The sequence below is a fragment of the Lepisma saccharinum genome, chromosome 2 (assembly GCF_977018435.1).
Source record: "Lepisma saccharinum chromosome 2, izLepSacc3.1, whole genome shotgun sequence".
In the NCBI taxonomy this organism is placed as follows: domain Eukaryota; kingdom Metazoa; phylum Arthropoda; class Insecta; order Zygentoma; family Lepismatidae; genus Lepisma; species Lepisma saccharinum.
Genome location: NC_139230.1, coordinates 38,977,074 through 39,002,924, shown reverse-complemented (window position 1 = coordinate 39,002,924; position 25,851 = coordinate 38,977,074). Strand labels below are relative to the sequence as shown.

Genomic DNA, 25,851 nt, shown 5'->3' with positions numbered 1-25,851 from the left:
ACGCAAAATTCAGTTTTATATTTTTGCGTACGCGTTTGTATTATGCACAATGGAATGCTTACATCTATAATTTTAAGTAGTTGACTATAAATTTGACATAGAAAGTTCGGTATTTTTGTAGAACGGAAGAACCTTCTATTGAGATTCTCAATCGAAGATTAAAGACTTTCTGTAAGATTGCACCCCCCCCCCAACTATGTTTCAGACGTCTCAAGTGAGGCGATTTCAGTTATCAAGAGGACCATCGACCTTCACTCTCTCGATAATTGAAGAATACTGCTACATTTGTGTCAAGAAGAGGTCCATCGCCACCTTAATCGGCCAATGCATGTAGCATAACAATAATTAGTGCAAGAAAAGTGCCATTAACTATAGTTTGATTCAGATTACGCATTAAGTAATTATTAACTCGTCTGGTAGAAAGCAATATCTGTAATCGAATTACTCCTCGAAGCAGAACAGGTTTTTGCCTACGAAATTCGCGTATTTCTACACACACTTTCCCTTTGTCTTCTTGAGGAAGTGGTGAAAGTGAAAATCGAATAACATCTTGTCTGGTAACAATCGACTATTAAAGAAATGGTTTGAGGTTTTCTTCAACTTTTAAATCAATAGCTTTGCATCGAAAGTAAAATTGTTAAAGGCCAATGTGAAACCATTCACACATCGTTGTATCCCACTATCCTAACAAGATTATTTCCTTGAATGAAGACGTGACCAAAGAAATATAGAATAATTTTATGTTGTGTGGAACATGAGAAAAAGGTGAAAGGCCAATCTTTCTTGCGTGTATTTCTTTTATATTTTGAACATTGAATACACTCAAGAAAAAGGATTGAATAATTCAACCATAAATTTGAAATGTTTCGTGTAAATGCACGTTTTCCTACTGTTTCAATCACATGAAGTAACAAATTTTCAGAGAAATCAGAAATTGGATTCGTCCTACCATTTATGAACTTTCTTTTCAAAAAGCTTCGGCCAAATGACATATATACTTCCTTTAGTTAAAACTTACTAAAGAGAAACATGTTGAATGTTTTAGTTGAAGATTCGCGAAAATCATAAGATTTGATAGTGATAATTTTTTTTGTGATACTGAAGTATACATAACTGTCCTTGCACATATCCTTCTCGCTAACAAAACGTAAAGAAAACTTGTTTAAATATGGGAGGCCACATACGTGACGTAGATAAGTTAACAGAAATGTAAATAGGATGCCTCAGCCAAATTTTAAAATATATTCATTTCAAATCAAGAGAGCCAATAACATTCCAAACTAATGTTGAATCCGATCACTTCCAATTAAAAAAAATGTAGTAATTTTTAATTTCGCTGGAAAGGATAATGAAGATGAGCTTCTGACAACGCACGAGATGCACTTGTTAAGAACAAAGAGCAGCTTACCAACTGATCTAATTGGGTCAATATTCACAGTTATTTCTGTGTTGTAGCAGTCTCTCAATGCGTTATTTCAAAAGCAGGTGAGAGTTCGGATTGGGGGACAGTGGGAACAACTGTCACTTTTCTTTTTTGGTAAACCAAGTTGCATGTTGCATATTAAACAAGAAATAGTGGCAAGTTTTTTTCAAAGCTAGAATATAAAGCAATAATTAAAATTAATGCAGTTATGAAGCGATCAAATATTACGGAATTATTGCATAAAATATAATACCCTACATTCTCCGATGGAAAGATGATTGGAAGTAATTGTCCAGTTAGATACATTTTGAAATAATATTCAGTTAGGTCCAAGGTGTCAAAGAGATCGCAATGACAAATACCAGCGCGTTTCACAAGGTAACAAACTGTACTAAAACCTTCACAATTATTTTTCATGTCAAACTTATTCTTGTTCAGTTTGTGAGCACAAGTATATATCCTGTGTTCCATTATCATATCTATCTCCAGTAATACAAGTGGAGAAATTGAACGACAATCAAACACGTGCGAACTTGAAAAATTGTTTCAGAATAAGATTTGTAACTTTTACTGTCAGGAGTAAATCGACGTTGTTGTGGAATCGTGAACACACACACACACCCTAAATTTTATATAATTTATATATTCCTTCTTGGAAGGAAAGCCAGGTAATGGTGCAAGTAAAAATACACAATGCAAGGTTGTTTTTTACAATAGGATGTAAGTTGTAGGAATTTCAGCGAATTTTTCAATAATTCTTTAACAATGGCAATTTTGCTGCTCACTGTACAGTACTTAATGTAACTAAAAAGTTATTCGGGGGGTCAGTGGTTGAATCTCCGCAGCCGGCAATCATGAGTAACATTTTCTTTCGTGTCCTCCCTCACTTCAGGCGAATGCCAGGATGGCGCCTGTAACAAAGGCGACAGGAAGGTCCCACGATTTTCTCGATCTTTTCTATCTCCCCCCATCCGATCTTCTAGGCACCACTAACATAAAAATGCAAATAAGCAACGTTAAGTCAACAACAACTTTGTGGTAAACAGCTGCGCTCCATCATCTTTTGGTGACGTTGCAAGACTTCAGACAAGACGCAATTCATATCCACGAGTTATTACGATTAACCTACAACAGCTGAACTTCAAATACAACTTGAGTTACCTGTCCCAGTTCGGAAAAACCTTGAGAATAAAACTGCAGCATTATGAATATAAAGAAGAATTTACCAGTCTAGCAACGCAACTGTTCTCATGAATTACCAAAGCAATATTAGTAAAATCACTTAATAATCCAGTAACAATTATCTTTGGAATCGTCTAACTAAAATAAAAGTTTGTTTTGGGTCCATTTTATGTTCAGGAAGGTTAATCGGGACTGGAACAACAGTGTTCCAGTTGCGCAATGTGCCTTCACCGGGGATCGAACGTGGGATCCCTTGATCAGGAAGCAAAAGCATTGCCAGTATGCCATTGGGAAGACCCACAGACTAAAACCACTTTTAATTAAGGGATAATATTATGCCTACTATAATAGTACTATATATCTAATATCTACCGCCTATAATAGTATATTATTTTGTCACTGACTGTGCAACTATGGCCACAAAAGATCGAACAAGAAAACTGTATAACGGTTGAAATGAATTCCTCCCAGGAATGTCGTGTAATACGTTATGCTATACACCAACATGTCACGTGCTATTAAAATAAAGAAATGTATAAATTTGAAAGAACGGGGAGCGGGGTATATCTTGAATTTGAATTAAATTTTTTTGGGTGCGTCAGCACTGAGGCTATTTTGAACCGTCACACTATACGAGGTCCCTTATCATAACAAAAAAGATTGTCTAAAAACTAAAATTTCCTTACCTTGGTTAAAAGCTGAGGCTAAAATGTGCGCTCAGCACAAATAAGGACAAAACACAGGACGACACAGAATTATACTGGCCATGGGGCCAGTCGCCAGAGCCTCGTTAGTCTGCAGTCCAGGGTGTACCACGTGGAAGTGAGGTTGACTATTGGGTGCACTACGTGGAAGGGGCACCCCTTACACCCCAGCGGGGTATATATCTTATCAACGCTCAACTATGCTTATGACACTGAAGATTATTCTCTCATTGTCGCTATTTTGAGTTCTCTCATTGGATGAGATCCTTGTTATTGGCACTTCGAAACTTGGAAGAAGTTGTGCTTGTGTTATTTATGAATCATATATCAGACATGAGATACACGAACGTGCGAGTCACAAAGACTCGGCACTTTTACTGGGATTTCGTTATACGGTGCTTGCTGTGCCAGTAATTTCGTTTTATTGCGATTAATTTCGCGTCATTCTTCCGCTGTTAGCGAAACTGTTGTTCTACTTGGTAGCTCACGCCGAAAACCCAGAAATGCCTTCCACGGAGCCTACCTCCTCCCTCCTCCCCGTAGGAAGAGATCTCTTGCGTAGGACGAAGTTTGCAATGTTGACAAGTAGAAAAAGCTTCTGGGTAACAATCGAAAGTTACTTATTTAAATAAAAAGTGGTAGGGTTACATAAGATAAATTTGCGATGCCTAGAATTTTACACTTAATTTTTTAACTAGTGTCGTCAGGAATGTATTTCAGGCTCTACTTTGTTATTCCTACAGATTAACTCATATTGTCAGAATGGATACTGAACTTAAATGAAATAACCCTGGAGGCCAAGGCTGATCAGGTTTCGAATTCAGTAGACTGGATTTAAAACTTCTAAACTATTGAGGGCAACTTGAACCCGTTAACTTAATCGATATTTACGTTATGTATGTAAACAAACCTCTTGACTCTTGCATTGAAAGTAGAATGGAAACGCGATTTCAGAGAAGCCTCCACTGTGATCAAGTTTTTATTTGTATCACACTCTTTCTTGGATAATACCATGAGTGTACTATTTCATTTAAGTTTAAAGGAACACTACTAAGTGCCACCGCGGGGTATCGAACCCGATACCTCTTTATTAGTAGGTGACGACGTTACCAGTACGCCATCGGGAAAGCCCTGTATTGCTTCATATAATTGTTTCATAGTATACTGTAGAGTTTATCGAACTTTGGAAGAAATAAGAGCTTTTTGAAGTAGGAATCTTGTCTTCTTGATAGCCCAAGAGGTGGTGATCAATGAGTTGTGTGCTTTTCAGAAACACAATAGTAAAATAATAAATTAGTAAAATAATGCCTATTATTTTCACAAGTACTCTCCAAAGTTTGAGTCGAATCTTTCCTGGCGACGAATGATGCGATTTTCTTTGCTTAATGGCCAAGCGAGTTCTGCAGAAAATTCCATACCTTTCGAGAGTTTGCACCACTCTTCATCTTCACCCTGAAGATGAGTGTGACGTTAGCTCTCGAAAGATTGGAACATTCAGAACTCACCTGGTCGTTAAACCGGACCTTTTCAACAACTACTTTACTTTACTCTCCGACGAACCACATCATGACTCCTATAAGAAAACTCGCAAATCTATACTGAATTTGAAACTTCGGTCACTTCTGTACCGTAATCACTTATGTCCAAGCAAGGTGAACAATAAGTAATTAGGGTGTATTAAGTTGGAAATCAAGGTAAACCAAACTTCAATAAAAATCAGTCTGAGCCCATAAGATTGGTTATATCAGGGATTTTATATTTTCAGTTTCAAATTGTCAAAGCCTTTCCAAGATCACATCAAAATATTATAATACCTACATAAATATATTGCATTGGTTTAAAAGTCTCAAGAATTTGTTATTACAATAAATAAAGAAGTTTTCGGAAACTTCATTCCTCGAATCCATTTTGAGACAAATTGTTCAGTAAAGACGCGAGATATTTAGTTTGTAGGATTAATGATGCATTATTTCCATAAATTGCCTATTTCACCTCACTTTTCTTCCACTTTTGGTCAATCGCGACGATGATTTGCTGAAACTGATGAAGGAACACTTACAAGGAAACGTCCATAACCAAGCCAGGACTGTAATCTTCGGTGGGGAGATTACAAGACTAGCACTCAACGCGCTCTGCCACCAAGATGAAACAAGACTCATTCTCCCTTTAGAAGAAAATAATGTTAACATACGCGATATTTCAGCACATTCGACAAGAAAATGTTTATGGCGAAAGTTATCATCTACATTTAGTAGAAATATTGAAGTTTAATTCAATTTTAGTTATTTACGATATTGGGTAAGACTGTTTTCCCCATTTGCTCCCCCCCCAATCCCAGGAAGCATGTACTTCTGTTTCTGCTTCCTACGTGTATACTGGTTTCGTCAACAACACTAATTTGACAAACTACCTTGCGTTCGAATCTTGTACCATGTGAAAGCATAGGCGTTTATCTGTGTTTTTTCTCATACATCTAGGTTATCAATTGAGGCGTAATTTTTCTTTTTATGAAAATTGAGTTATGTATAACTTACTGTGAAGTATCAACATTTCAGTGACAGAGTTAGTATCTCCTAAGTTTCAAATTCTTGCTCATAGAGGCACCACTATGTTTGTGTTCAACAACACAGTACTAAGATATGTAAATGTGCCTTTTTCTCAAAACTGTCTTGAATGGAGTTCCGCCACTTGTGCTCTTTACTCCTCAATTCATCCTCGTAGTCAAAACCTACAATAATGGTTTTTCATAAAATTCAAACGTACAAATTACGTTATCATTGACCGTCCTCATGAAGTCAACCTCATACACACAACTGAATTAAAAATTAATATGTTCATACCGCGCTGATATAATCGGCGAGAGTTTTGAAATACTTATATCGAAGACTTCATGCTACCAGAAACACCGAGTGGCTTGTTCTTGACATTCTTGCGTGGAATCAGATTGTATGTAGACAACCACGAGAAGTTGAACTTAAAAGTAAATTTCTCAAACTATTGTGATCAGTTTTTCACACAAAGGAACTGTGCATTAATTATTCATCTTTCAAAAGTTTGAATTATTGTTGTCTCAATTGTATTGTTTTTTACTTTGATGGAATCAGCATTTGTTTCTTCCAGCTTGAAACGACAATTGTGCGAAACAAAACAACCGTGAGAAAGTGTACACATTCTACTTGCTGGTTAGTCGACACAGCAGAAAGCTGGGGATCCTGAGAGGGTTTTAAAGCTGATACAGGCTTTGCGCACAAAAATGCAGTTTTACCTTTTGAGATCGGCGGCTGAAGGCTACATTTGTGATATTTTCATTGCCAGATAGGCTGCAAGAAATTCCTGATGAAATTTTGAACAGTTCAGTCGAGATATATGCAATGGTTTTATTTTTGGGGGGATGAGGAGTACAGTGCGAAAACTTCTCGATTTGCATTGTGGAGTAATGAGAAATATAGCGGTGTGGAATCATTACAACACCCGCTACAACTAAAATATGCCATGCAAGGTTGTCTTTCAGTAAACGGTATAAGCTATGGGAAGTTCAGCGTTTATTTCAATAATCCTATAACAACGCTAATTTTTCCTGGTTAATGTGCAACAAAAGCACAGACATTTCTGAAAGTTTTCTTAACGCTGTACAAATGTTGCTGGGTAAGATTGAGGATGGAGTTTTCATGGGGGCCATAGAAGTTACGCCCTCCGCAGTCTCTTCACTACCCTTGAAATTTTGGAACACTTTATTATTAAATTCTTTGTTTTATTTATTCTTTCTCGACCATTTAGTTTTTTGTCCTTTCTCGATTTTCGCTTTTATTCTTATATCTTAATATCTATTTATTTTTGCTTACTTCCAGTCTATTATTTTTGCCGCCTTCTCTCTCCAGTTCTTTCCTCAAAATTCATGCAGTAAACTACCCTAAATACATCAATTATGCTTCCATGAGTGCCACAGTCCGTGTATCTGTAACATGTTTGTAGTACTGTATTACACAAGTTCCCGTCTGTACAGCGAATTTTCTCATGCGATCATTGAAACAGAGAAACTTGAAATTGAGCTAAGATGCGAGGAAATACGCAACGGTCGAGATTAACGAATATAAGACTTAGTACAAGCTTGAACTTGTCAATTGCAAGGCACTTCAACTGACCGAAATAATTTTACAGTTTTCGATACGGAGCAATGAGCGATACTAAGTTCTCCACGGTGCTCGACTCTGGAAACTTTCCGTTATTAAAGCAAGAAGTAACAGGCGAGAACAATGTTAGGTCAGTTGACGTTTTGACGCTATGACTTTTTCTTTTTTTGAAGGCGGGACTAGTTGAGGTCTCACTTTCAGGAGCGCTGCTTACGACACTTCCCAGAGTAGGCAACAAACATGTTCCTCCTCTCCTTTCCAAAAAGAAAAAGTTACGGCGCGGGGAGGGAGGGGGAGCCTAAACACTTCCAAATTTAGTACGAGATTAAAATAAAGTACCAAATCTACTATATACTCCTTGCTTAATAAATAATATGCATATAATACTTACATTTGCCTCATCTTTCTACTATACATAAGATCTATAGCACGGAATTTCATTGGAGTCAATGATTCTTTGCCTATTGCGTGACTTGAGATGTCTTAATTTCTAATTAAATCGACTCGGGTATTAAGTATTACAAGAACATTTCAATAATATTTAAATTCGAAATTGCAGCCTTAAGAAGTATTGAAAATTGGGATTTAATTACATTTTTTTACGTACAATATTTTCCCCCCAGACTAAGTGCGTGGAGAGATGAATGGGATGATACTCAATGTAAGTGGTTATGCATATGATGCATTTTCAGCCATTTGCAATGCTTCAAATAACTTTAAGACAAAGTTACTACTTAAAATTGCTTGTAACAGTTTAACCAACTTCACCTTGAAGCACATATGTATATTATGCTGGCATTCTAAGAACAAGGTAATAAAACTTCTTTCTCTCCAGTTTCAAAGGCGTCCTTTGTCTTAAGCTTTCTTGTCTGACAAGTCTGAAGATCAGTAGGCGACTTATGGTGGGCGTACGTTATAACCTCAGTTTCTTTTAAACTTTGCACTGAAACTGCGAGTATATGGGCGGAGCATTTAAATATGATTTGGCAGATGGGAAATTATGCACTGAGAATACAGTCAAAGCTAATAACTGGCGGATTATTTAATAGTAACATTAAGGATTGAATAAGCTTGGAAATTCATGTAACAATATGTGGTTCCATGGAGTTGAGAGCAGAGGTATTTGAAAAATCTGGTTATTCGCCATTGTTAACTTGCGTACAAGACTCACACACACTTGCGTACTCCTTGGTTATCTACTAAGACGGTAGCAAAATTTCTTCATTTACTGGAAAATTATACAGGAGGAATGTATAGGATAATAAATGAAAAAAAAACTAACATTATATACCCAGAGTATTCGTGCGAAATATATTTTATACTAAGACAATAGGCCGTAACAATGAACATGAGTAGGTGCTGAAGAAGTGACCATGGGCAATGTGGAAAAACTGAGCACCTACTCATTTCTCAAGTGTTTGGGTGCAGTTGCTCCATTTCGTATGAACTTGCTTACACAGTAAACAGCAACTCCCTCGGTGAGTACATGCTCCAACGGTGAGCATATGGTCACCTTTTCATGTACGCAATAAAATAACGTTCTCGGAAATTGACCAGGAGCACAAGCATAAGCATATATGCATATGTAGTCGCAGGTCATAAAATGTCAATATATTTAGAATACGACACTAGATTAGAAACTATGGGAAGGAGAATTTTATTCAAACGTAAAAAAAAGCTCATGCTCACTTCTTGGGCATCTACTCTGCTATGGTTGGGATATATAATCATTGATTACGATAGTTTTTATTAATACGGCTTCAAATACTACATTTTCGTACTACTACTATCCTTCGGATAGTTGCTAACCTCGCACCTTACCGTTTCTGAGAACTACCCTTTTTATTCATATCAAATTTTAAGCATACGCTCACCACTGGAGTGGGCGACTAGCGAGGGAATGTGTGCTCTTTGATTGAGGAAGTGCTCAGTCTTTTTATTCATACGAAATTGAGTACGTACTCCAAAATGTTTTATTAATACAACATAGGACAATCCTCATTACTCACAAGGGAATGCCTCAGGATTCATTCAATATTCGAATATCCTTTGACCCAGTCTATTGTCAGCGAACTACTAGAATAGTACCAATGAAGAAATTGAAGCGTTTCTCTATTGTATAACCGAAAAAAATAGGCCTATATTTCAGTACCGAAGAAATTACAGTATATCGCCATCTGCACTCAGGTTGAGAAATATATGCTTCTGCAGTTGCATAATGGGAGTATTGTTTACAGATAACTCTCCGTGTTCCGAATATTAATGAGATTCTTCCTGAACACCACTTCATGATTCTGTCTATGCATTACTCCTCTAAAGGACATTACAGAAGACATCAAACTGAGAATTTCCGAATGCAGGTGCACGCACACAAACGTGACCTGATTAAATAACAAATAGACGTAAGAAAAACTGACACCTGCCAACTACCTGTGATTGCTAACACGTTTCATTCGTGATCATTCATATCGGCTATAAAATAAGTGGCGTCCTTGCAAGGTGGCCTTGCGCAGTCTTCTGCAGAATGTTCTATGACAGTTACACCAATCCATTAACTTCCAAATGAGGCTCAAAAAATCGAGATTTCCTCCCAGATTAATGGTAACTAAATGCGCTCTAGTTAGCATCCGGCAACATAGAAGTGGTTGTGTTGAACGAACTATTTGGTATGCAAAGCATTAACCTACAATTCTCAACACAGAGCAGAACTACTCTGCATTTTATTTGGCATGCTTGTCTTGTGTATGCCAAACACAGAGGAGTGCCAAACAAAGTAGAGGGAAGACATAACTGTCTTATAGAGGAAGAGAAAGTGTGAAACACTTAGATTTATATTGACAATTCAAAAAAACTTTGTAGATATTGAAACAGCAATACAGAGTTTGTGATCCTTGTATATTTTCGCTGAACAGAAGAAAGGCTCTATCTCACTTTTTTCGAATGCCGTAAAAATATACATTTCTCTCTCGGTTGGTGATCTATTGTTATGTACGGTTGGAATTAACTAAATAGGACACGGTAACTCAAATATTGTAGTTCTTTTTAGAGGGTTATTACGTCAAATAACAGGTTTTGTAAGTTTCTTTTCACTTTGTCAGGTCCCTATGCGTGCTATTCAAGACATTCATTTTTCATTGAGTTTATTCATTATTTCATCATAGAAAAGTAGAAAATGGATTTTTTAAAAAAGCAATTGCGCACTTTTGTCTGTTTTGGGGGCATTATATCTTACATTTTTGTAGCTATTTTTATTCATTTCCGCTATGATAATCTTTCTTGATTCCAATATCATGAAGTGCGAGCCTTATGAATTCTTATTAATTCATCCATTTTGAACAGATTCGTGTTCCTTCTTATGACTCGACTCTAGCAGATTGTTAGTGAGGACGTATACGATTTCTTCCTGCCCTGTATCAAGGCCAAGAACAAGAAGTATAAGAAAAACTATTGACGAAATCTAGGTTCACTTGGAATGTTCTGGTTTCTGGACGTTGATTACTTTGGATCGATTTTCTATCACGACGAATAATTGCAATAGTGTGGGGCTAGTAAGGTTAGGTTATCTGGGCCTCGAGTAGACAATAAGCCATCAGGTGATTTTACCAGAAAATCCATAAGAAAAATTATTGTACCGCATGCGTGCATGAAGTATGACGCCTTGTCGTTCTGGCCACAGCATATTCCACGCATATTTGTATTTATTTGCATATTTTTGTGCTCGTCAAATAAGCTATTACACAATTTCAGCCCACTGGCGTTAACAATACAATTGACAGATATACATAAAGGATAATATACAGAAATTGACATATTTTATATCATTCTTACGCAATAGAAATAGACGGGATGGATTAAATAAATAGTAATACAATTTTTGTTATCTAAAAGATTTACCAGGAATTAAACATTTATGATTTAAAAATAAAATATTTTCTTATTTTTCTTTAACACTGTATTTTTGTTTACAAAAACTTCGATACATGAAAACACAATTTAAAATCATTAAGAACGCTTAAAGCTCATGTTCTTTTCTGTATTCGACATGTAACATGCACATAAGGAATCTCAACAAGAACGGTTTAAAATGTTCCTTTAAAATACTTTTGCTATTCGGCGCTGAAGTTAGGTACTGAAAGTATCGCTATTCTGCATCGGTTCCATCCTTTGAAATCAAGAATTTTATTCACGTGTTGTTGCATGGTTCTCAAAGGAAACAGTCAATTGCCTGTCAATGCACTTTTCACTCGCTAAGCACAAAATGTGTAATCATGCCAGACAATGTTGCTCCACTAAGACAGCAACTAGGAAACCGGATTACCGCTACAGAGAAAACGTGCTACTTCAAAAGGAAGTACACAATAACAGGCCATGACATTTAAAACCCATGCATTAACTAACAACTATCCTTATTTAATACAAGATTCACGATGAATTAACAGCAATTCTCGAGCATAAAAAAATCATTTGTGTCGATGCAATGATTTCACTAGATTGCCTTCCAGCACTTTTAAAAAGTTGAAAACCAGATTTTCTCATGCGTGATAATACATACTTGAGAAATAATAAATCGATTGCAGAAATTGTGTATTTTCTAATGACGTGATTCGAACAAGTGTTCTCGGGTTCCCTGATGACGAGAGCAATGAATGCGCTCGAAACGTTGGACGCTAACACCGAATTAACCTAGGTGGTAACCAGAGATCACTTGTTCGAACAAACACATTCTCTCTAGAGCAGCGATTCCCAACCGGGGTGCCGCGGCACCTTAGGGTTCCGCGAGATATATTAGGGATAAACGAAAAAAAACAACTTTAAAGAAATATTAGGAAGTAGGCAAAATAAATACAAATTACAAAACAATGGACGTACTTTTGCCCTTTTCAACTTCATATTTGTGCAAGCAAGTCTTCTGGGCTACAGCCGGATTGCGCACACTTTTCCGGTTTTATCAGTGGTATCTGATAAGCCGTTGACAAGCTGTCACAATGTACAGGATTGCGCACAAAAAAATGAGGTGATGTCAGATGTAAAATGTTCTCAAGCCATTCTCACTTCTGTTGTGTTTGTTTGTGGACTTACACGTGTTTTTGCTGGAAGGGTAGCATTAGATAGGCATAGAGGATGAACCTGATTGGTGGACTAGAATGTAATGGCCGGTTTGATGTGCAGTCATTACCCTAACCTAAACCTAACCTCGTCAAATTATATTTTTTATTTAATCCTTAAAGAGATTTACTAGCACAGACTTTAAAGCTATCAAAGTGGCAACGTTCGATCAAAATTTGTGCGCAATTCTGGATCTAAAGTGTGCGCAATTCAGTTGCGGCGGTCTTCTCTGCTATGGCGACAATAAAATCCAAATCAAGAAATAGACTGCATAACCTTGAGGATGGTATGCGTGTTTTGTTGTCAACTGTAAGGCCTGATATCAAACATTTGTGCTCTAAGCATCAATCTCAAGTCTAGAGAACCATCAAATAATCAATGAATTTATTGTTATTTAGCACCGATTTTCTGCCACTCTTGGCTAATCGCGACGATGAGGATGAGCGATGATACGATTAAATTGATGAGAGGACACTCGCAAAGAACACCTGTCCCCATGTGATAACCAATCCGCCACAGAGGTGGGCTTCATAGTGAAGAAAATATTTGGCCGCTCTTGACTATCAAAAGGTAGTCCGCACAAGATGTTATTGTTAGTTAATGTACCAAATTATTTTCAAGTCCATTTTATGCACAGATAGGCTAATCTGGGCAGGATCTACAGAAAGATCTCCGTATCTCATCTGTTAAGCATAGTTGAATTAGTTTCACTATATTATACCTGCAGGGCATAACACTGTGATGTACGAAATACATGTAAAGGCAGGACAATTCCTCTGGCAGCTTTCGTCTATGGTAATGAACTGTAAAATGCTGATGGGAAAAATTAGTTGTTGCATTTTCTTCTTGCTCAACGTTTACTAAGTATAGAGGAATTCGTATATGTATTTGACATTCCCGTTTTCTAAAGAACAGGAGAAAGTACTGCTTCTTAGAAATACATGACACCACACTGTTGTTTAGCAGTTTATCATGACACCACACTGTTGTTTAGCCAACTGCTCCTCCCCGTTTGGGTAATATATATTGCTATTTACTCTAAATTGGAATTTACTCTTATGAAAACACCCGTAACAACCACCATTGAATAATATTTATTTTTAAAAAAGAAAAAGAATCACGTAGGTATAAGAAGGAAACAAACCTGGAAAGGTGGAATGTTGTTTTCTGTGGCGATTATTGTGAATATAAAATAATCATTCATTTTCTCCCGCATTATTAGAATTTCGTTCAACACGTACAGAGAAATATGCCTTTGTTATTGCTCGAATTGGTAGTGTTAAATTTGCATGTATATTTGACACTAGTCCTTCAATACAATATACGATTGTACTTATCATGGCTTCATTGCCAACTGACCTTCAATTCTTAGCATTAAGGCCAGGCGTTCCGCTTGAACTCTTTTTTAAGTTGAATATTTGTACATTATTTTCCCTATTATCTATAAACTAGCTCCCACTGCAGTATCTCAAAGTAGGCTTCACCGATGTATTTACTAATAGGAAGTAAAAGGAGAGACACGAGTCCGAGGATAATTGTTTATACGATTACCTCAGCAGTTATCAACGACTTTATTGTATAAGTCGATACAAGAGGACAAGGAAACCAACCACCATTGGATTCCAATTTGTGGTCGTGTATCTGCATTGCCAGAGGAAGGTGCATGTACTTCAGATATAATCAAGATTTATTAGTTTTATTTATGCAAGGAAAAAGTGTGTGAAGTTCTGAAAAGAACATTCTGAAAAAAATTAGCTCATACTACAAAGGTTTGGAGTATCAACCATTGATAGATCTTGAATTATACTAATATGTTTCAGAGATTTTCTTAATACTGAGGACAAGAAACATAGAAACCTACCAGTAATTACTGCTTCAAACTTTTCTCTGCAAAATGGTGTAATTCTCACAACTTCCGCGCATCAGCGATTAAGACGACGTTTAAGCAACAATTAAGACCTCTACTTTAAATACAAGCTTACAACAAACACACGGCTCTTCAGAAGCACAGCAAGCGTACTTCAACATTTAAATCGCATACTGTGCTTCCGATTGCAGCTGGTCCAAGGTATCATTCCAGCTGAGAGACATGAAAAGTAACCAAATGTTACTTTTGATCAAAGTTTTGTTAAATCATCAAAATGAAAATCAAATCAGCAGCGTGGCGGCTGCAAACGAAAGAAAGCTTTGGCACACTGTAATTAAAAGTGACAGTTCTATGGAAACGAGAAAGAGAATGCAATTATTCACGGATTCATGCTCTGTATACGGTGCAATAAGCGCTACTGATGCACTGAAAATCACCAACCGTTGTGTTCAGCCTATAGCCACGTTAATTATAAAGGAAACTTGAGAACAGAAGTACAGCGTACACAGATGCGCGCGCGCGAAATCTTGGATTTTGTTCACTGTAGCGAAATCCAGATTCCAATCATCATTATGAGACTTCAAAAGATATACCAACATCAGATTAATTAATAGTTACGCCAACAAATGCTGAAAAGTGAAAACACATAAAAGTGAATTTTATTAATAAATGCAGTTCGCTCTTAGAAAACAAAACATGCAAACAAATATTCACTTCGTGCTCAAGCACAACAATTGACATTCCAATCAACTATCAGATGGTGATAACTTAAAGGAGTTTGGGGGAATGTTTGGTGTTTAAAACCAAAGGTTTGTCTCAGTTTCTCTGAAAAAAAAAGGTCACATGTAAAAGAGGAAAATATAAATATAAAAACTAGTAACCACGCCTTTTTATACAAAAATTATTTCAATGCCACAGACATTAATCTTGAATTTATTGTCACAATTAGCCTGGTACTATTTCCTATGCGTTATTGTTGACTCATTCATGAATGTGTTGTGTGTTGTGTGTTGCAAATGTTCATCGCTAGAGGAAATAGGACAACCACCTTGCAGATCCACGAGGTTAGTTCTGCTCTAGTCTGAAAATAACTATTAAGGAACAATGTTTGAGTATTTTTCAATACAGTTTACGATACAAGAAGCTAACATTTTATTATTTATTGCGCTAAATTCAACTGGGGCCAAGGTGATTACTAACAGGTCGCAGGCATGTATACTGTAGAGAATTCTATTCCAACATGCAAATATGAAAACTGGTTAACTTTTTAATTACAGCACTCTAAAGGAGACGCCCACGATCTATCTTATACTCACTTGTAGTATTGTCTCAAGCCTGCAGCAGACAATCCACTATCCAATGAGCACTCTTACCTATAGTGATCGTAAAGTGGTAAAACTTGCAATATCGTAGTGTTCAAGTAGCTCGAAACCCATTCAAAACTAGTCCAGTTCCAATTAGCGTATGTTATATCTAAATGAATAAAGCCGTTGTTCTGACATGATCAAAGATTCAAATATGACCACAGGCATGCTTCAACAACCAAAAAAATACTTCAACCATGAAGATGGTAGTCATAGGTTGATGCATTCATAATATACTTCATAACTACATATTTACTCGGCTGTGGCGAAACCACAATTTACGTGAGCCCATAAAAGAAGCCTCTATTGCATCCTCTGTCGACGGTTCATTTAGGTCATGGTTTGGAGGAAAAAATCTGTTGCAATTTGGACACTTCCACTGGGTTGCATTTTTCCAATTACGTTGCAAAATGGTCCAAACGTAACCGCAGCTTGACTGCGGATTGGTGCCAAATGATAAAGGCCTGACCGCTCGCGTTGCTTGGTCTTCCTCTCCAGAAATTAAATTTGCACAGCATATTTCACACTCGCACATGTTCTGTAACAACTTAATCCTCTTACGGATCTGGAAAGAATGTTATCAACGAAAAACACCCTTACTCACTTATCTAAGACCTTTCAGATTGAAGGTATATGAATAACTTTATAAACATGTCCCTGTCATGTTATCTTAACCACTACAATTGTTTAATATGTCTCCGATAATATGATCGTTTAAGTGATCAAGGTGCCAACACGGGAAGTGTGATCATCATTTGCTCACTCCTTTAATCTCAATTGGTTCTTACTTGTAGCACAATACTTTCCGGATTATATCAACTGTTAATATGCACATAGAAAATTACATTATAGCAGTTATAACGCATGCAAGGGTAAATAAACAACTTCCAAATTCTTCGGTCACAGAAAAAAGTTTGGCAAAGTCAGTCTATTCTTCTATTAAGCTAATAAGGACAGGATATACAGTTTAAAGCTTAAAACCACTAAAATGTGCTTCCACCTGGAATCAGACCCTGGACCCCTTGATACAAGGCTATAACGTTGGTATTATAGCCGATGTTTGTGTGAAGTCATTATTCAAATACGAACATTATTTAACTATAGTCTTGCACTTCGATTACTTCGTGGCGTAGTAATCACCGCGACACACTACGAATCATAGGAAAGGCATGTATTTTATCACTGTTTGTTCCATCATGCACTTAATTATTCATCCTCATTGTAGCAATTTTGTAATCAACGTGTTCGATACCCGGTGGAGACACATAATGGTTTGGATCCCACTTTAAACTGTAGGTCCAGTCCTAATTAGTCTTTCTGTGCATAAAGTGGACTTAAAACACCAACTCAATCACTGTAGCAATTAACCCAAGGTGGAAAGTAACGTGAAATATCCTAAGTAGGAAGAATAAACAGGTAGTTTTCACACCGGAGCAACACGCGACGCTTGTCGCTTCAGATGGAACAAATAATTTGAAATCTTTGATCCCGTAACAGTGTGACAAGCTGCACAAGCATGTATTGGATCGGTGTTCCTGTTCTAATGACATGTCACTTGTCAGCTGCAATTAAGACCTTATAGTGCAACTTAGTTAAATACACTACGAATTCAATTAAGTAAAGCTTCTTAGCGTTCATAAAACGCTCATCAACACTAAACATGGAACATATTTAATGATGCTGATTAAATGGATATTTAGTAAATCCATTTAAGAAATTGACGTGTTAAGAGATACATGTCATTTTTTATAGTTCATAGAAACTTCAGTTTCTCCAGTTTCTTTGCAATAATTCATGCTCTTTATCTTCGTCCTGCATCTTCCTTAAGTTTACCACACCTACACAAGACACTCAATTCAGGAGATTCAAACTGAACAGAAGAGAACATTATAAAGTTGTATCTGGCTTGCTGCGTGAAAAAGCAGAAGCTCCTCTATTGTTGCATTTGAAATACAGAGGAGACAATGCGCCGTGGACAATTTAATGGTGAGTTGGTGAGTGCGTCCTACATTACTATAGGGTCAAATTGGCTGGGGGAATGGGCGGAAACGGGGAAGTGGGCTAACAGCTCACTCAGATGCTGGAGCTTTGCAGCCTCATTATCAACGTTCTCCCATGACACCCTTCTATCACGTTTGTGCTAGAACGTCTAAAGACAATAGTTGTTGTGGTATTCCCACATTTTCCCGGCATGAATAATTGTAATGTTCAACGTCCATTCAACTGCTGGTAGGGAACACTCTTACACGAATGCATTCATTACAGTAAGCGTGAACTTAATTGAACGATTTAGCCTACAGGTACGCGCACATTTCTGTGAAAGACAAAAATTTGAGAACATTAACTAATGAGTTTTTAAATGAAAGGTGTGCACATTTCCACTTTTCGAAGTCCAGGCTGCACGAGTACTTGAAAAGTACATGGAAAAATCTTTGTGGATTTATCTCAATGTATATGTAGTTCACATTCTGCATTGACAGGTTGTTGTGGGAAACTAATGCACTGGAAGTTGACTTATTTGGCGCCGCTATTCTACAGCATTTAGCTAGTCGCGACAATGAGGATGAACGATGATTATGAAATTGATGACGGGACATTTGCAAACCATGTCCAGGCCGGGACTCGAATCCGGAGCCGCCGATGGAGAGATCTTGAGTGTTCACTCAACGCGCTCTGCTACCAACGGCGGGTACAATTACTAGGGTCATAAACGCCACGCATTTCCATCAGTATGGTGAAAATGGAGCAAAGTACATGATATAGATGGAACGTTTTAGGAAATGATCCGGATTAAAGGTACTATTGGAGCATTAAAATAACAGTTTGATCAAATGAATTAACATTTTGCTGCAGGAAATTTTGAAGTGATTCTTCAAACGTTTTAACGAAGTTTAAACATTTACCAGTGTGTTCTCGAATTCTAACCAAATTCAAAAACATTCTCAAGACGAACAATTATGCAAAAGGCCTGTGGTCATTACGATTATTTGGAAGACTCCTAAGAATTTACTATTGATTGATTGATTGTATTTTTAAGTCCACTTTATGCACAGAAAGGCTAATCGGGACTGGACCTACAGTTTAAAATGGGATCAGACCACGGTGCAATGTGCCTCCACCGGGTATCGAACCCGAGACCCCTTGATTACAAGGCCTAAGAATTTAAGAGTACGCGAGATGCGAAAATTGTCGAGAATTACATGATATCGGATTTCATGAACAAGATAAAAAAACAGGCTTTTTATAAAATAATTCCCAGGCACAAAGGCAGTTTTGCCGTGTACATACATGAAAACTGACACTACCAGAACTTGATGAATCTGCCCTATTGTAAAATAATTTACATGAGCTTATACGTATACTTTACGTAAATCCAAGCACGATATACCTTGTGCATATATCTACGTAAGGTGTTATCTGCCTGATTTTTTCACGGTTAATGTTCAAATCTCGCGCAATAGTGGGTTTCACGAGGGGTAACAGAAAAGCATAATATTCTGTACTACATATTTAACACAACTAACATACTAAAGCATTACCTGTGCGAAAATAAAAATCTTAAACCACCACTTCACGACTTGCAAAACAAGACTAGAATTCACTATCTATAGCTACCAGTGCAAAAGTAAAGATGAACCGATAAGATTGGTATTTCAAAAAGATTTCCCTATCTATACTTATTTATCTTTCAGTGTGTGTGCCAGGAATGTGATTGATTAAACATTAAATGATAAATTGTGTAGAGAGAAATTCCTCGAATACTTATAAAGTGTTCGAAATTTATGTTAGAAAACATATGCACGCATACAATATTCGAAAACAATTTTCATTTAACCAGTTAAATAGGAAGAAACAAGTTTTGAAGATTTTTTACAAAGGTTCGTATACATTCTTAGGATGGGAAAAAAATTGAGAGATTTGTGTGTGTTTGTGGGCAGTGTATAGGTACGTAATAGAATGTCATATTACTGCAATAATTTCATAGATAATATCGATTCCCATTTCAAGTGGAGAATGGGTGGCTTGAATGACAAATTAGGTTTGTATGCAAAGTAAATTTCTGACAAATTCAGCTTTGTATGCAAAGTACATTTCTAGACTATCGTCGATAGTATACTGTTTCTGTATGTCGAGGATAATGTTAATATTTGTTGCAACTAATCTTCATGCATGATAAATTTAATCTAAAGGATCCAATTAAATGTGAAACTATCAATGGGACGGCCACACCATTTACCTCGAAAATATTTGTAGCTCTTTTGAGTTAACTTTTTATTGGTTGCTTTGGTGGATTTGCTAAACCCATCCGCGAGAAATGACAGAAGAAAATAAATCGGACAAAAACTACTGTTTTGATTCAACCACTAGCTTATGAAAAAGCAAAATCATGAAGACTTGTCAGTAACCAAATTCAATAATTCCGAATATTATATAGAACTTGCCAGTTCAACAGTTTGTTGGATGATCACCGATATTCTTTACAAATAACCTCTATGCCTAATTCGTGCCTTTCAAAACTACAAAAATCTGAAAGTTTGCTCATGTTTCTGCCCGAGAAGAATGCACGCATATGACTCCCTCCACTACATACACACACACACTAAAAAATTGAACAAGGATAGAAAGGAGTTGACTCAAAGATTTAGAAATTCACGGGTAATAATTTGCTACATGTATCCATGTGTGTACGCTAAGAAACAAAGCTAAGTTCTAAAGTTTTGAAATAGATACGTTGCAATTTATTCAGAAAGAAACTTCTCGACCAACTGGCATTATCGTCGGGATAAATATAATGGTGATCTCGCAAGTTTGAAGAAAAGTTAATTTGATCAGATAATCGAACGCTGCTAATTTAATACCCCTCTCACACGAACATCACTGTTACTATTCATCTTCCTGAACAACTCTATAGACAGAGATTGTGGCAATTACAAATGCCAAAATCATTTTCGACAACTATTTTTTTTTTTAGTTTGGTTATTTTAAATAGCTTGTCTACCTCCCTCAATTAATCGAGATTATGAGGGTAAATAACTGATCACTTAGGTGAGGACAAATGCAAAGAGCACTCAATAGTAGGAATCAAAGCTTTCCTGGCGACATGATGCAAATAAGTGTTCTCGAAAGAGCAGCAGCCAGGTTAAGTCATTTCCCTGACTTAACCCCATCGATCTCTAGAGAACACTTAGCTGAGAACACCCATACTTTGCAAAAGATTTCCCAGTGTTTTGCGGAGGAAATTAGACCATCGAGTCTGGGTTTATAATTATGTAACTGGCTAAACAAAACAAACATGAAAGCACTTGTTTAAAAAAGTATTTTACTGACATTTACTCAGGAAAGATAAGCTTAAAGTCATATACCCTATCAACATGGACGCAAAGGACGCTTTCACCATATTTTCGTAAACTCTTTAAGGCGGAGAAGAAATAAATTTGACTAATTCAATTCTATATATTGTTAAATTTCTAAATATTGTTCAATAATTGAATTCGACTATGCATATCTCGGAATTTTGTCACAAGAAGCAGCAGTTCATAGGCTAAGAAAAAGAAAGACAACAAAACTCGCTGCAATTTTCGTTCGATTCCCGGGTTAAATCTTGGTAAGAATCTAAAAGTTAAACCATTGTCTTCTGCATGAGATTCCCGTAGTAGTCCTTGTAACGGATGCTACCTCGGTGGTAATACATCTCACAATTTCTCGGGAACGTTCATTGTGCAGAATGTTCTGGATGAGGAATAAATCTCGAATGTGGGAGGCGGAAAAGGCCGTACAATCCCAGTAGAATCTGGTTCAGGACACTATGCTCAAAAGGAATTCATCAGGCTATCCTCTCAACAATCAGAACCTTAGAGACTTTTCAGTAAACTTTCTCATGTAATAAAGATTTTTAAGGCGAGCCAGTTCTCAGGCACATTTTTCTTTTAGCTGAATCAGATTTGTGAAGCGCTTGTCTTCTGCGAACGTTAACTTTCCCTTTATGACATGTCGTGTAGGCCTACATGGTATTAATGTTAAGCTCCCATACCTTTCCAAGTTGCTTTCCGCCATCTTTACTCAAGTTTGACCTACGTTCAACTCAGTTAAACCACGAGCCTTCGGTACCTCAAGCATGCCATTCAAGCCGAGTTGATCGTTATCTGGTGTAAAACATCACTGCCATGCAAATGTGCGGTTAATACACCTTGAACTTCGTCGGGCATTGCATAGTTATAAAAAGTCATTTGGATTGAAATATGGACTCTTAAGGGTAATCGTACGTTTTCAGTGGCTATGAACGGTTAGCCTACCCTACGTGAGTGCCCTATTCGATAATCGCATTGTGGTGATCATCTACAGAATGGGTGTCGGTTGACCTGAACTAGGGTGAAACTCCAAATGAACGGACAGTACCAAATAAATTTAGGGTTAGAAAGTGAAACAGTGCCAATCGCTAGCCTATGACGTATGATGCGAGATTGTTTGCAGGCTGATACATACAAATAGTTGTTTATTTTACGTCGCTTTTCCAGATTCTTCAGGTTGATGGTAACGTCAAAAATTAGTGATCATTTTGTAACTTTGGGGGTATTTTTCATATTTTGCGTTGCTTTTCTTCCACTTTTCACTAATCACGTCGAGATTGTGATTAATACCCAGTCCGGGAGTCTGACACGGGATCCTCTACGGTGATATCGTGAGTGGATAAGTGATTGTTAGATAAAATTTATGAAAGGACAAACAAAGGAATACCCATGTCCACTGCCCAGGCTTCTTATTTTAAATACAATGGCGTATATAAAAAAAATCCCACTGAACGAAAATAAATTTAGTAACATATCTCGGCTGTATAGAAGAAGTGGTGAATTCTGACATTCCAGACTGATCTCTCACCTTCTCAGAAAAAAATATATAAAGAGAAACTTTTGCGGTTTGTCCTTTTTCACACTCCAGACAATAATTCTATATCGTTCGCTCGTCGTGAAGGATATTTTAAAATGTTATTGTTACGTATAAATATGAACGACAGAGAAAAATATGACTCAAATATACTCTTGCCTTGTAGCAACAACCCAGAGTCTCAAGCTAACGATCACGCAATTTTGTGTTATGAGCCGGTTTATGCTACTTGGAAAACGTCATGTTCTATATATGTTAATGACACGCTGAACTTGCATGTGTTATGCATTAACCAGAAACTAGCGAATTCTCTAATATGGCAGTCGTGACAAAAACACAACGCGCATGCGGCATTGCACTATACTTAGATGTCTTCTTTCTTCAGGAAGAAAAGAATTCGAACAAAATTTGTTTGGAGCTCGAAATGAAGTACCGCGAGTACACAATGCACGAATTTTGAGTGAAGGAATTGGCGTACTTGCGCTATAAATAACATGCGACTGTGAGTTTCATCCAACAATTTCAAGAAATAACGGGGGAAATATTAACTTGTGTTATTACAAGACGGCAAAGACCAGGAACACAAGAGATCGTAAGAAGTAACTGGATCCGTGGAGCAGAGCGCGACCACCTTCACAAACGACTGACTGCGCGTATGTGCAGACTTGTTTTCACAAGCAGAAAAGAACAGTGCTTATGAAAACGGAACCTAATCCGTATTCCCAGGATCCCCTGTACTCTTCTCGGTCTTCTTGTTTCCGGCAAACGGGTTGGAACAACCGCAAGTGCGGGAGAAGAAATTTTAGCTTATCGGAATTGTGCGAGATAACTGAACTCCGAATAAACAACACATCCAAGAACACTGAATTTAGGACTGTGCTACTGGTGCAACCTGGACAGAGAAGCAAATATCGAGATATTTTTACGCAGCGCTGGGAATATTTATACATCAAATTAAAATAAAATCTAATTATCGGACGTTATAAACACATGTCCTCAGTAAATAACAAAATTACAGAGAAGTAAGTTAACGTATGCAGAATTATTTGAGGGTCAACGTTTTACGCGTTAGTGGTAATAGATAATTTTGAAACATACAATGGCGTTAAATGAATGCATGGAAATTTACGCTATTGATAAACTACAATAAACTTCAACTACAAAAAATGAAAAAGTGTTGTTTAAACTTTAATTATACTATTTGTAAATTATTAATCTCAAGATAGATTCGTTAAGAATAAAGTACAACATGCATTTTAAAATCTTGTTTAGAACACTGTCGCAGTGGAAGTAAGGAGAATAACATAGAATTCAATTCCTTACTGTACATTCCAACCAGATACATCATTTCTAACAAACTGTCTATACTTAGATAATGCTGCCTGCGTACGTGGATTATTTGAGAGAACGGACTAGAATAGTTACGAAACCCTAATACTGCTTCTATTGTCAATATATCATCGACACCTTGTCCATTCTTGTATTAGTTTACAAGCATAAAGAATTCACACATTTGAAATGACCAAGGGCAAACTAATGAGCTGCAACTAAAACAGTGAATGCTGTTAAGTTGTATTAAGGAATGTTTGAAAGTTACATACCTGCTATTACCATCCAAACTAACTTCCTTTTCCTCGCTTCCATATTCGGAGAAATTTCCTTCGTCCGTTGTAGGAATACTGTTGAAGGTATCGATTCCATCATCGTTGATTAAGTTATCTTTGGAGTTAAATCGTTGCCGTAAGAAACGAAGTTCCTCTTCTCTCTCTCTCATTTCTCTCAATTCCAACGCTATCTTTGTTTCTGTGGGAGTAGGGGCTACAGGGCTCACAACATCGTAGATCACTTCCTCTCCTTCGTCAGTCTCGAATGTATGTGTGAAACCATTTAGAGATGGGAATGTTTGAACTGGGATGGACACAGTTTGCGGCGCACGTTTCGTAGGTGCCGGGCGTTGCTGTTGCTGCTGCACAGGAGGCTGCGGTGGCGGCGGTGGAGGTTGAGGTGGCTGCTGCTGTTTCCTTTGCTGCTGTTGCCGTTGCTGCTGCTGCTGATTCAATGCATTAGAAGCCTTCTGTATAGCGATTTCTCGCTCTCGTGCAAGAGCCTCTTCTTTCTCACGCTGTAACCTTATTTCCCTCGCTATCACGCTTTCATCAGTTCTATTAAGCTTTGGTGATCTTATTCCCTGCTTTATGTTTGAAGTGGTTATGGAAACTCCTGTCGATTCAATTTCTTTGCTGGGTTTTGTTCCCGGATTTATTTGCGATTCCTGTTTTTTAACCATAGTTTTCACAATCTTTGGACTTACAGCATCCTTCTCTGAAGAATTGTCGCAAACACCGTCAGTAGAATTTTCTTTATTTTCGATGTCATTTGGTACTTTAGCCTTTATGTTATTGTCTTCGCACACTACTACCTGCTGCTGTTCCGATTCTTCGTTGTCACTGTCCTTAATATCTGATTCTGACACAACAGTGTCTCCATTCTGGAAACGAACTACGCTATTTTGTTTTGATTCGAAAGATTCCTCACCACATGTACTTGCTATCATATCTTCAGGGCCTAGGTCCGAATTCGGCGTTTCTTTTGTGTGGTATTGCACATTGGAAGGTTCACTGGCTGCTGTTGCCATCCCGTATTGTTCGGTTAACACGAGTTAGTGCCACCTGCAAAGACAGGAAACAATGATAATTAGTTATGATCATACGTTAACGATGGAAGAAAATCACAATAAAATAATTACTTCTGTTTCTATTGACATTACACAGGTTCAAGATCATAAAATTTCCAGCTGGCTATACATAGATTCCAAATAAAAATATATTCGCTAAACATGTGAATCGACCAAGTTATAATAACTTCCAAGAAGAAACAACTACAAAAATATTTGTCTGATTAACCTCTACGATAACAACGAAATGATCAATGATGAATTGAGGAAATAGGGAGAATTTGTCTGTCTCCGTGGCGGAGTGATCAACGTAACGCTACGAAACTAGAGGACCCAAGATCAAACCCTGGACAAGGCATGGGTGCATTATTGTTAGAGGCATTTCAACTATTCATCATTCATTCTCATCGTCGAGATTAACAGCAGAGGTAGAAAAGCGACATAAAATAACCGAAATAGAAAAAAACGTCAAGAAGTTTTTGCGTTCAGGTTAGGCCACACATGGTAGACTGCTCAGGT

General features: G+C 37.2%; 1 protein-coding gene across 3 annotated transcripts in view; it reads right to left on the bottom strand.

Annotated features, from left to right (window-relative positions):
- mdu (mitotic spindle positioning protein meduse) overlaps window positions 1–25,851 on the bottom strand; it is a 109,904-nt gene that overhangs the window by 44,917 nt on the left and 39,136 nt on the right. For all 3 annotated transcript variants that reach the window (XM_083117292.1, XM_083117290.1, XM_083117291.1), the window contains exon 2: window positions 24,260–25,327. In XM_083117292.1, coding sequence (XP_082973418.1) covers window positions 24,260–25,293 — 1,034 coding nt within the window. In that variant the 5' untranslated portion in view covers window positions 25,294–25,327. The remainder of the gene's footprint in view (window positions 1–24,259; window positions 25,328–25,851) is intronic.